Here is a 13,869-nt window from a genome sequence, read left to right on the forward strand (position 1 = left end):
TCTCTAAATATACATATATATATATATATATAACAATTCAAAAACACACATTTTAAAGTGTGTATTTCTGGAACTATATTATATATTTTGCTGGATAAAACTAAACTGCTGATAACTGTAACAGCACTGCATTGTAACTACACACAAAGCCTCACTCACTGCTATAAGAAAAAGGTTGCCAGCAACTTTCCCTCCACATGTATCATTGAGGACCTTGCTGTGCATCTCACACATGGCTCAAGTTCAGCTATTTCCACATAAATTTTATGGAAAGAACCTAGACAATGTGGAGACACACAGACTATCAATACTGTATTCCCAAATTCCCCCAACAGTCCACCTGGCCTCTGCTACTGCTGTGTGACTGGCCAGTCAGAGTCTCCCTGTCAGTGCAATGACAGCTTCAACCCAACCAGGCAGGATGCCAGAACATCAACATGTCATGAGCAGGGAGAAAAGGAACTAAAACACAATTATGCACAAGACTGGGGTCTGACTACACACATGGACCCACACACAAAACATACTTACAATTTATTACACACTCACACACACACACACCAGACTCTTGACAGGGTAACACCGGTAGAATGTGTATATCGCATGCTGCAGTTGAGCACAGAGCTTCCGAGGTTGGGTGTATTCTTAGAAACCTTATATCCTGCCTCAGGATGAGCCATTTACACTTGCACACACCACACAGGCACAATCATTGAGTCTGGACGCCTGTGGCCATGCGGTCAACCCCTGGATCAGGCCCTTTTATGAGTGAAGGACAGCTGAGGGGTGATCCCTATTGCCTCTGTCAGCATGCAGCCCGACCTGACTGACAGCAGCACACCAAAACACAAGAGCATTTTCCGGGAAGCTCTGAATTAAGGTCTGTCACCTTGAGTGCCACCAAACAAGGCAGAACTCCACGCAGCTTCAAAGAGCAACACACAAACAGATGATAGAGGAAAGAACAGGAGGAAATGCAGATGTTAGGAATCTGTACAACACAGTTGTATACTTTTATGTTTGATCTAAATTTAAGAGGGTTTATCTTTCTGATGAGAACGAAAATTGGCACATTGGTTATTTTTTAACCTGCAGATGGTGCAGACAAACAGTCATTTTCATACACAGCGGGCCACTCTTAAAAGAACATTATAGCATTAACTCATTTATGTTTTCCTTGATTACATTTACAGAGTTTATCTCAGATAAAAATGGAAATGTCTGTAAGTGACACTACATGAAACATTGAACTATTAAATTCATTAAAAAGGTTCACCCTTTATAGAACATGGTTTCTTTTCAGTGAGCTCCATGGCAACCTTTTGTAATTATTCACATAATTAAATAATTTGACTTATAGAAAACATGGGTCCTGCTAAGGACAGTGATTATACGCGCAGCAATTATTAATGGAAATCCAAGTAAAACATTTTACAATAGTTTGCAAAATTTTGGACAAAGTGGACGGTTTTAGTGACAGGAAAGACTAATATATACTGAAAATGACTAAAATTAATCTTCTTTGCACAACTGAAGTCTGTAACAAACTTTGCAGAAATCCATCCAAAAGTTATTAAGTTATTTAAGACCGGACCAAAGTGTTCGACCATCGGTTCCAAAGACAAATGGATCGACATTGCGATCCCAACAGCCCCTACACGTTGTGCCAAAAAAGAGAGGGAAATAGGTTGTGGCTTACTTGTTTGGTTCCCCTGTGGTGAGTCCTAATACCCCCTTCTCTCTCCCTTCTCCTTTTTTTTTTCTTTTTTCTTTTGCACACTACATTGGAGTCATATGCATAAAATAGCCATAAAAATGTATAGTAGGACCCAGGCTGGGGTTTTCTCCCTCCTAATCCCCCTAAACCTCTAACTGCAGGCCGAGGAATACAAGTGTTGTGGTGCAGTCTTCTCACAGAGCACAGGGCCTGAGAATAACATCACAGAGGCCACAGATATTTATGGAATGAACCACAGGCTGTACACAGAAGTCAGCAGACACCACAACACAGCACACAAGATGCTGTATACAGCTCCCTACTCATATACAACACAAAAACTCTGCCAGCTACACACAAAGTGTAGAGCTGTGGTCAAAAGCTCACCAATGATAAGTAAAATGAGGAGGGCAGAAAGAGAAATGATAAGGATGCAACATAATGCATAGGTAAAAAAAAACAAACATCTAGAAATCACAGATTTTACTCAGCATCTGTGTGAATTTTATCTGATATTATCTGCTCAACTGCCTGTAGTCAGCCAGAAAAGGGACAGCTGGTGGTGAACCTGGACAGTATGGAGTACAACCTTCAAAAGACAAATGGCCTCATAGTGTGGTGGTCTGGATTGAACACAGCGGTCAGGTACTCTGGTTTACAGATCAAAGATCAAATCCACTACCATTCATCTGGTTTTCTCTGTTCTGCTCTTGTAACATTAGCTCTGCAAACATAAACCAAGTCGTCCCCTCTCTCTTACGTTTTTAGAGGCAAACTGAATTTTCTCCCTTCCCAGGAAATCAGCTCACATGTTATATGATATGTTCGCTGTATCATCTGAGAGACAAAGAAATGTTTCTGTCACCCCGATTCCCACAGAAAATAATGACAAATATTGCTTTATCTCAAGAAAAAAAGAGGTGAAGAGGGAAATAATCCACCTCAAAGCCACAGCAGTATTCAGTGGCTGAATCTAAACTTCCTGTTCACATTACAGCATGTTGTCTGAGTACTGTTTCAGCGTGGGCCCTTCCAATCCCTCTTCCAGTCTTATCTGTCAGCTCTGCATAGGCTATCCTCTTGGATTCAAAACATAAATTCTAGGACAAACTTTAATAAAAGGGGGCGTATGATTTACTCTGTGTAGTGTCTGTCCCCATTTTTAAAACAATTTGATGTTGCATTAATCCTGAGTGTCAAGGCAATGTGAAATATGTCCTCTGCATTTACTAGCACCAGGTGTTTCATTTGCTGGACAGAAAAAAAACAATGTTTATTCTGGCCGACCCCCCAATCCTAGCTTATTTTATCTTCTTTTTCTGGAGAAGAGAGGGAGAACATGGATGTACATGTGAAGTCAGAGAGTAGAAGAGCGGATTAAAAGAAAAAGAAAGAAACAAAGAGAGAAAAATGATTTACAGTTGACCAAGAAAGCTCTTGCTCTAATCATTTCTATTCACTGTCTCCTTCCTCAGCCTCCTAAGCACAAACAGAATGCAACAGGAATGAAAACTGGGTTTTGTGATCTCATAGAGCAATTTTTTGTTGATGAAATCTTTCACACTATTGGCCACTTTACCTCTGTTTGACTGCTGGGTGGGTCTGCTATAACGCTCTTCTGTTGGCTGGCTCAGGTTCAGCATACTCTTATGGCTCAGTGCCATTTCCCTTTTTCGGCCCAAACAGCTTAGATTGACTACTGAAGTACACTATGATGATTGAACATTCATCTTTAACACACTATAACAAAACTAACTTTCAGATAATCATGTAGTATCAAAAGGGATCGCTACAAAAATATATATTTAAGTCAGAGTCATAAAAGAAGCAGTCATGACATCAATGTACACACAGGAACAAACTAGAACAGAAGAGCTAGTTAGCCAAAAAAGGGACCAATGCAATCAAAAAGATTTACTTTGTTGGTTTGGCTTTACCCACAGTTCAGTGTTAATGACACACTGGCATATTTTCACAAAAACAGGAAAAAATAGAACAGCAAGAGTAGACAAGGAAAAAGATCATCTGATTATATTTTAAATCCTGGAAGTAAAAACAAAAATAGATAAAAACAACTTTGATTCAAATGCGTCATGTCTGGCTGGGCAATCCCCACAGACACCATTTTTACTTGTCTAAAATGGCACACCGCATAGTGATGAACTACACCAGCAAAGAGTAATGAGTTCTATGGGGGGAAAAAAAAGCGTTATAATAAAACTCCTTTATATTAAAAAACAGAAATCTGGTGCACCAAAATATGTCACTTATGAATGCTGCTCATCCTACAGGATAATCTGTAGTGGTAGATCACATTAGTTCTTTTACTCTGGCGAGATACTATGATTAGTGCCATCATTGCCTCTGAAAAGAGTTTATCATTAAACCAGTTCAGCGCTCAGGGGAGTTTTTAAAGCAACTCAGTGTATATAAGAGTGGGTTCTGCGTGTCACTGTGTGTGGCCCGAGCAGCTCTTCTCCGCTGCGGCAGTGAAGCAAAGCCGGAGCACTTTTCGCTGGTATAAACAAACGGGGAAATGGGGCACTTGGCAGCCGACTAAAGTGAGTGATGAGGCAAGTGTGCACTGAAGCATCTAATGAATCATTTGCTGGGAACGCTGGGTTTTATGAGGAAAAGAAAGATGAAGAGGAAGACAAGAAAGAAAGAGACCAGCTGACAGCGTACAAAAAGAATGGCATTTCTTAGGAAAAGTAAGGAAAGCTAGGGAGCTGCAGTTGTCACACCGACACCTGAGAGGATCAGTGAGTGTTTTGCCCCCAATGTGAGGATGAGATTAGAATACATAAAACTAATCCTACTACTAGCACAGCGGTAGCAGCAGCAGTATGTGAACCCTAGGGACTGCTGGTGAATTTACTGAGGTGACTGCTGATGCTGTGACAGCTTTGCACTTTTGAACAGAGCTGATGTGCTGAAGGCCTAAAAGCAGCTTTATTCTTTTTCACTCCTACTGTTTCAGACCAAGAAAAATAGAAAGTCTTCCTCTGCTTCTACAACTGAATGAACAAACCGATCCAGCAATCAGTAAAATTGGTCTTTATTTGAGGGCAGATATGATGTCTTATTACTTTAAAAAAAAATCCCACCTCTTTGGCAACTTGTATCCCTCCATTGCTCCACTCACACACCCCTAGCTGCATAGAGGATGCTACTGTAAGAGAAGGGTGCATATAATGTACTGCCAGGGAATTTTATTAGTAACAGGCAGGGTCCTGGCTTCGGCGGGCTGTGTTTATCTGTGGAGGGGAGATCCCCATCACAACCACTTATTAGGACATATATGTGGGTTTAACCAGGCAGCCATTCAACAGCAATACAGAGCTGGCTTACTGACCACAGTGAGCTGGGACTGGGACCAGTCTAACCAATACTGGAGCAACAGAGGAAAAGCGAGACGGGAAGGAAATAACAAATATAGAAACACAGGGGAGAAAAGGAGAAATGCAGCAGAAGGTGAGAAAGAGAGGAAGGCAGCTGATGGAGGTGTGAAAAAGAGATAATTAGATATACAGTATATAAAGAAAGAAAGAAGGAAGGAAGGAAGGAAGGAAGGAAGGAAGGAAGGAAGGAAGGAAGGAATAAGTGGAGATAGGGAAGCATAGAGAAAGAGTGACACATTAAAATAAATCAAATGGATATATACAGCAATCAAAAAATGTGGGGAAAATAATGAGGTTTAGAATGACAATAAATGCTTAACTGGCACAGTGGATTATAAAGAACAGAAAAACAAACATGGATTCAAGGGAAAAACAACAACAACAAAAATGTTAAGTCATACCATGGAAATTGCATGAGAAAAAGACAAGACGAGGGAGGGAAATGGACGAGGGAGGGAAATGGACAGAGTCCATTGATACAGCCACATCATGTTGACTGGGCTCTGTATCACCACTGACACAGCAGCCTTCTCTGCCGTTACTGTAGAAACAGAGGCATGTGCACTAATCAAAACAAAAACCACATTCTGTGGCAATGGGATGCTCTCTGAGTCTCCCTCAGAGAGACCATGAGGTAAGCGAGTATGTGATGGAATCTAGAGCTGTGTCATTTAGGTGTGGGGATGTCGGGAAATGTGCAGGATATTTTAAGACACAAACACACACACACACGTAGAAACATGTGCAGACACATGGATGCAGGCAGACACACAGCGAGGGCAAATACAGTACATATGCACTAGGAAATCGGCTATAGCAATCTTTCACTCTCTACACTTCGCAGTGGATAGTAACTACTTAAATAGGGCTTTCATACAAAAATACTTAAATAAACTTTTTAACACACCCACGTAAACACAGTCCGGTGAAAATTCATACTATAATTATATAAAATATGAATGTATTTTGTTTGTGTTAATTTTATAAAATGTTTAACTATTATAAACCAAGTTCTATTTAAATTTTTAATGAGAGTATATTTGTTACCGTTGTAAGGCAACAAAGCTAAGCAATTAGCTAATCATTGGTTATTTTTAACAATTTACTGGTGTCAAATATATGTCATAAGTCATGTTACCATTTAAAAGGTTATTACAACCCTAAACAAAGACATTCTTTCATGTTTCTGATGCTAAAACGGGACACCGAATCGCCACAGGGTATTTCAAAGAGTGGTTATCATTTACTCCAGCACACAAGAAGCTTTCAATTAAGTGTTCCATGAGTGAGAAAAAAAATCTCAGCAGAAAAAAGGAGAGCAAATGAGAGAGAATAAGAGTAAATGGGAGCGAGGAGTAAAAGATGTGAGATTTTACAGAGGCCCAAACCACAAGAAAGTCAGGGCTGAATGCATACTGGACATTCCCCGGGCCGGCACTCATGTAGTTGGAAAAAGGCTGCTTTTTCAAGACAGGAAAATGATTTCAGCTGTGTAAATTGACAGTGGCCTTGTTGCTGAAGATGAAGAGGGAGAAAGAGGGGAAACCTGCAGCTTCGTCATAACTTCTGCTCGCATAGAAACTGCTGGGGGCCTACTCCTTTGGGGAAACTAAATTCAACATCACATGATCATATGAAAGTGTTAATTGTTGCCAAATGAACATGGTGGTGGATATTACCACCATGGTAGCTTCACTTTACAGCAATGTAGTCAAACAGGTTTGTTTTACCTTCTTTGAAGAAATCTATCTCCTCTAAATGATAAATACACTCTGTATCCTGAACATAGTAAGGCTGAAAGGGAAGCTGAGAAGCTTTGATGTGTGTCAGAAACAGCGTTAGTAAAACAGTATCAAGATATGTTCCATCAAGATGTTTACACATGCTTGCTATTTTAGCCTTCACCCTTCTCTCTTCTCACGTCTTGTCGTCTAGGGTGGCATTACAGTAAATTTTGGTTTTAGACACCGTGAGGCAATCATTTCATGTACAGTAGACAATAACAGCATAGCTTCTTAGATCAGTCATTCAATTATGACAACGGATGTAATTAGTGGTGGACTTTAAACAGAATTGCAGCAAATGGCTACTGGGGCTCACAGACATATTTCTTCCTATAGCCACAGTTGGTTATAGATTGTAAACACACATTGGTTTGCATGATTACAGACTCTCCGTATGACTTTCTCTGTGCAACTTGGGGGAGCACGCTCAGTAGAAGTCAGTACAGATAAAGTGCAAAACGGTGCCTAGTAATGTTAAGTCAAAAAGTCCCCAATCTCAGGGTTATCAATCATGTGACTCAGAAGTGTGATCATCCTAAATTGGAGGGCTGATTTGAACAGAGAAGGTGGGGAGGATAATGCATGGTTAGGAATGGAAGAATGAACACAGAGAGTGGTTCAACATAATTCCTGGGTTTCACTGCAGAGGGAAGTGGTGGTTCTTGGCTTCTGTGTGCAGAGGTTACGGGGATGACTGAATGTGAGTGTGTTTGTACACATTGCCATGCCCGCTGCTCGTGTTTGTGACAGAGTATGCATATGTGTATTTTTGTATGCACTGCAATTTGGGTGTGAATGTACAACTGAGTGCAGGTAAGTTATTGTGTTTGTGAGTTATGTGTGTATGTGTATATTACACGCTTATGTGCGTGTGGAGGGCTACATGGTAGCGTGTCTGCTCAGGCGAGGGTGGAGCATTGTGCGATGCAATCTATGTCTATGAGCAGATGTGGGCACCACAGCCACAGAGCCACCAATCCTCTAACTACCAGAGGTAGAACATTACTGGCCAGTATGGGGTGAAATTGCATGGCTGGTCTAACAGGTTTTTGGGGTGAAAGTCTGAGAAAAACTCCAGATTATTTTCCATGCCCACAAAGTCATCATTTATCATCTGACATTATAACAGCATGGCCAGCATGTCAACAAGATAAATCTAGGTTCAATTTCCATGGAAACAGAGCAGTTACATCCCATTAGCTGCACTAACTTGTACCAAAACAAACAGCAAACATTTCAGTACAGTACACTGTGTGCGAGTGGTGAGGATAAAAAATACCCCCAAAAGTTCCTACAAAACAGTAGCTATGGTTACTGATCAATACCATCCTTCCTCCAATACATCAAATGGGAAAATGAGAGCCTGTGATGGAGAAAGCTTGGACAGTGTAGAACAGACTGCAGTATTCCCCTAAAGTTTGTCTTGAGGGTTACACAATGCCAGACAGACCCATAGGCCTAGACACTCTCTGGCTCCCTGCTCGATGCAATCACCTACATATGACACTTTAACCAACTGAAGGCAGCAATGAAACCTAAAGTGGCCTCTCCTCTCCCTTTGTTGTCCACCTTCCTTTTTTCTTTTTCTTCATTTCACGTCAGCTCACATCTCACTTGCAGCTGCACAAAGCATTAGGCACCACTTTTATCTCCCTCATTACATGTGTTTGCCAGCTCCATATCTGCCCATTCGCAAAACTGCTCTCTCTCTTTCACACACATACGCGCTGTGGGGCTGTGGTTTTGAGGCAGCTATGACACAATCCAGATTCTTTTAGCTGCCTATAGCAGGGAAATGTGTTTTGTGCGGAACTATTTTCCTCCGAAGTCCAGATTTTCCCTGCCTTGCAGCTTTGATCCACATGGCACGGGGGGCTTATGTCAACAGTTTTGTGTTTCAGCTGGAGGGCCCGGCGGACCCCCAAGGTGTCACTCACTGCTTTCTGTCATTGCAGGGGCAGCTTTACCACTATGAGGTGCTGTTATCCACTGCATCCTAAACTCCCCCATTGAGACAGCAAGCATCACAACAAGACAGATGGGCACCCTTATACACATACATAAAAATTGATCCCAAAATCCTTTGCTTCACAGAGAGCTTTATAGACAATGATTTCAAGTCAGAAAAATGTTAGTGGCACCTTTAATGAAGTGTGGCCACCAAGCATGGTTTGTGAAAGTTTAATACTACTAGTGGTGGGTGTGTTTTCAAAATGCAATGTGAGAAAGCTGTATCAGTGTGACCAGATTTAATAACAGGAAAGCAGGGGTGCAAAGACTCACCGAAACGAACCAGAAATCGACTTTAACTTTAACGATATGAATACATCAATCCGCGGGCCTCTAGGTTGATCTATATCTACTGTGGCACCGTCAATGTCCAGTTGTAAAGTTATAAATCAGTTGATTGGAGTTCTGATACTAAATATGGCTGCTGCAGTCTTGCGAGACTCCCACTGTGACGAGAGTTACGTTGTCTAAATGTGTTTGCTAGCAACAGCAACACAACAGCATGGCTGACAGCACCGGTGTTCCAGGTTAACTGGCGATGCTTGCTGTATGCTCCAGATGTTCCGTTCACAGATTCATCCCGACCAGACCTGCCTGTGTGTGTGTGAAGATAAAGACACTACACAAAAAAGCATTTACCTAAAAACATAAACATCACTCGTTAATGAAGTCTCTATCCATGTCAATATCATCTACAGACGGCAAAACGAAACATGCTGGCCAAAATAAAAAATATATTTTTCAAGTTTGGTGAGAGATTCGAAACCATGTAGTCGTGTGGTAAAAATATGAGTTCAGCATGCTACTCATCGTGCCACCGATCAGCTCGATTAGGATCCTTTCTCATTCCTATACATCTTTTCCATTCTGTCAGATGTTTAACACCAGGTGATTATTGAGGAAACACGCCCAGATCAACTGGTGATAGTCACAACCTAACACAGACACATGCTGCTTGTTCAATAATGACACACAAAACATAGTATTGTCTGACCAACAAAACCTACAACACACCGGATGGAAATTAGCCTTGTGCTAAATCCAGCGTATTTATAACAACCTGAGATTGTACGTACATTAATGCGCACTGTCCCGTCTAAATAAATAAATAAGAAGCAAGTTGTGCTGTGTCGTGTTGTGTTGTGTGTTAGACTGTGCATTCAGTGTTAGAGATACAGAGCAGAAGTTGAAGCTTAACTCGGGTTTGCTCACCGAAACACACCCACCAGAACAACATGAAGCACATTAGTTTGGTTTGATAAAATGCATCATAACAAACTGAGCTGAATGTTGAATGTTTTCGGCTTGCAAAGTTTATGGATTGCAATATAATGAAGGGATTAATGTTAATATTTTCTCATATTCAATACAGCAACAGTCTGTCTTGTCTGTGTATTCAAAAAATGAACACGATGACAGTGTTCTGACCTGATACATTTCTCTTAATTTTTTACCACACCAATAGATTCAAGCTGCATCGCATCGAATCAAATCAAATCGCATCGTAATGCATTAAAATGTACCGTAAGTGAATCGTATCGTAACCCATGTATTTAGATTCATATCAGATTGCCTCTTAAGGTAGAAATGCACACCCCTACAGGAAAGGTGTTGGAGATGACAGCTAAAATGTGGAAAACAGGAAGGGAAACTGGGAGGTAGACTGTGTGACAAATCCTGTACACCCTATTGCATTTAACAAACTGCTAGAGAGAACAGAAGGAGAAGATCAACTAAACACTCGTGAGTCCACTCATTGCTGTTCTTAACAGTTCTTTTTAAACAGCAAATTTCCACCCTCCTGTCTATCAGTAAAGTCTGAACAAAACATGAATACATGATTGTAGCAGAGGAGCTTTGTTGAAAGGAGAGTTTGTCTTACTGGTAGATGTCTTTTCGCAATACTGTGCGGGTCAGTGGGTTATCAGCCTGAGGAGCCATGCTGAGGGAACCAAGCTTTAAAACTACAGTGTCTTCTTTCTTCACATGGGGATCTACAAGGAAGCATAAAAATACACACAAAATATAATACACTCAATATGACATACATTAACCTGATCATGTTAAAAGTGTGGTTTATGTTAGTTGACCTAAGATCGGGTGTAAGTTAAGTTTTGGTCGTTGGACGCTTAACAGAAGCCAATATACGACGAAATCAGGTCTGCAAGATCAAAGAATTGCAGGCGAGCAGGTATTTATTCTGGTACATTAATTAAGATTTTCTGACAGGGCTAATGGCCAAAGACAACTTCTTAAGGTTTTTGATTATATGCAACATTGCAGCAAAATAAATTTGGTCGATACACTTTTTAATGGACGACGTCAGGAAGGGCTGCTGAGTCCATTCACAAGTTTGGTATCAATACATTAAACCAGTGGTCCCCTACCTTTTTTGCACCGCGGACCGGTGTTCAGTTTTCCGCTGCATTTAACAGTTGCTGAGATATTAATTCACTTCCTGTTTGGTGGCTTTAACAGCAACGATTTACCATAGCTGAGAAATGATTTTGAAAATCTAAAATCCAACGTTTCTGAGGCAAAAATGCATTTTTGCTAATTGTAGTGCCCCCCTCATGGTCAAATACAGCAAAGTTTTATGTGCTTCGTGAAAAAGCTTCTGGAGTGCATGAGTGTGTCAAGTTTGGTTTTGTGTCTGATATGTGACCTCATTTCCTGTTTGGCAGTTCTGCCCATCTACTGTGATGAACAAATCCTTCTGAAAATCAATAATTTGTGAGGATCAGTCTGAAAATCAGCCAATTTTGATAAAGGTAATAAAAACTTTATTTTTTTTTTAATTCAATTGGACATTATAGGGGGCTGCAAGGTGGTGCAGTTGGTAGCACTGTTGCCTCGCAGCAAGAAGGTTGCCGGTTCGCGTCTCAGTGGGGGCACCGGAATCTTTCTGCGTGGAGTTTGCATGTTCTCCCCGTGCAGAGTGGGTTCTCTCCGGGTTCTCCGGCTTCCTCCCACACAGTCCAAAAACATGTTGAGGTTAATTGGTGATTGTAAATTGTCTGTAGGTGTGAATGTGAGTGTGCTTGGTTGTCTGTCTCTATGTGTGGCCCTGCGATGGACTGGCGACCTGTCCAGGGTGTCCCCTGCCTTCACCCTAAGTCAGCTGGGATAGGCTCCAGCCCCCCCACAACCCTCATGAAGATTAAGCGGTGTATAGATGATGGATGGATGGAGTGACATTATAGAGTGCTTGATCCAAGTAATCAACTGTGCCTAATTTTTGAAAATCAGGCATAAGGTTCAGAAGATTCCTTCATCAATGTATCTTTACGTTCAACCTACTGTTGGTGCTAAAGTGCTTGAGGTGCAGACCTGAAGCTTGGTGGAAAGAATCTAGGGACTGCCCTCAATCACTCATATTTACAAACTTTTACCATATGGTTCCATCGGCTGCCCTACAAAGAAGAGGGTGATGCATAAAAAGAACCACCAAGGGTAGAAACACAACGGTTGCTTACTTAGCTTCAGTGTTAGGTCCCAAATGTCTTACTATGACAGTGAAGTGCACTAGTAGACGGAAGGCAAAATGTCATTCGGCACAATTTTAAAAAATGTGACCATACACAATACACATGATAGATGCATGCGCCATTACACAAAGATATACACACACATATACACAAACACACTCCCACAAAGACCCTTCAAAGTGCAGTCTTACCACCATTAGTCATTATAATCCAACCAGCAGACAAAACAAGACTCCATGCATCTCTGACAATTTTCTTTTTTCTAGGAGTAAATATAACTGTGGCTTTTCAGGCCCGCAAATTTTTTTTTTAGCAAATGTCTTTGCATACTAATGCGGTGGCTTTTCCATGTCTGGTTGACCATGACAGGGACTTTTATACAGGCACCACAGACTTCAGGAATCCAAAAAACACAGCCAATGACACAATACTGTGCCATTGTTCTAAAGTTTTCCATGTGTGTTCAACAGAGAAAAGTAATCCTCTAACCTGTGGCTGTATGTTTGTCTTGTGTTCCAGGGCAGAAGACCCTGATCACACTAGTGTTGATGTAGATGAGAGGCAAACACCGTGAGGTCAGTGTGTGGCTTCTCATTGGTTGCCCTGCTGACTTCCCACGCTCCCTGTAGCGTCTGGGTACCATCGCCTAAAAAGATATCACATCAGAAATAAAAATAATAAATTAATGCAATCAAGATTTTGTTGTTTTCATGGTTACTTCAAATAACAGAAATCTAAGTAAATCTTAGTAGTAGTAGCCTGTCACACGGCATTAATATGCATTGGGGTACAAAAAAAAAAAAAGTGAATCTTATTTGGTCTTACTAAATAACAGCACTATATTTTATCTAGTACAGTCAAATAATTTTACAGTGATGGAGTCAAGTTCTTTTGAGTAAAACTATATATAATTACCTCATTATGTTCCTACATTACTCAAACGTAATCTGGAATCAGTGCTTACAGTACCCACATGTACAAGTTTAAAAACACATTATACATACTACACTTATTACAACTGATGGATACTTCTTCTCTACCTGGAACACCCCTGCTACAGTGGCCAGTAAGGGACAGGATAGGACCACATCAAAGGGCTGCGCTGTCAGCAGGATTTCTCTCAGGTACTGAGGAGAGCTGTCTGCCAGAGGATCAGCGGCCACCCGCTGAACGGCAGTGGAAGCGCTGCTGCGTGTTGGCCGCTCAGGCCGGGTGGTGAGTTTGTGACGGACATTTTTGGTGACAGCCTGAGTGTAGGTGATTGACAGGAAGCCATGTTGCTGGTGAGAGCCCTCCAGGACTTTAGCTGCAGTCTGGCCAGTGGTGACACAGGAGAAATGAGACTGATGACAGATATCGTTACACAGAGTAATCAAACACACAAATATGTCATTTTAGTTTTATTTTGCCCTGATTTCTGGGATGAGGGTTAAGCCTGACTGAAAATAACATAACTTAAGATTTTACAG

The 13,869-nt window shown here is 41.2% G+C and overlaps 1 protein-coding gene across 1 annotated transcript in view; it reads right to left on the reverse strand.

The window, feature by feature from the left end:
• Positions 1-13,869, reverse strand: part of vps13b (vacuolar protein sorting 13 homolog B) — a 324,549-nt gene that overhangs the window by 126,470 nt on the left and 184,210 nt on the right. Inside the window, exons 29-31 of the mRNA XM_008292112.1 lie at positions 13,441-13,713; positions 12,890-13,046; positions 10,795-10,906 (exon numbers count right to left, since the gene is read on the reverse strand). Of these exons, the coding sequence (XP_008290334.1) occupies positions 10,795-10,906; positions 12,890-13,046; positions 13,441-13,713 (542 nt within the window). The remainder of the gene's footprint in view (positions 1-10,794; positions 10,907-12,889; positions 13,047-13,440; positions 13,714-13,869) is intronic.

Source organism: Stegastes partitus, unplaced genomic scaffold (assembly GCF_000690725.1).
Source record: "Stegastes partitus isolate 25-593 unplaced genomic scaffold, Stegastes_partitus-1.0.2 Scaffold18, whole genome shotgun sequence".
Lineage (NCBI taxonomy): Eukaryota > Metazoa > Chordata > Actinopteri > Pomacentridae > Stegastes > Stegastes partitus.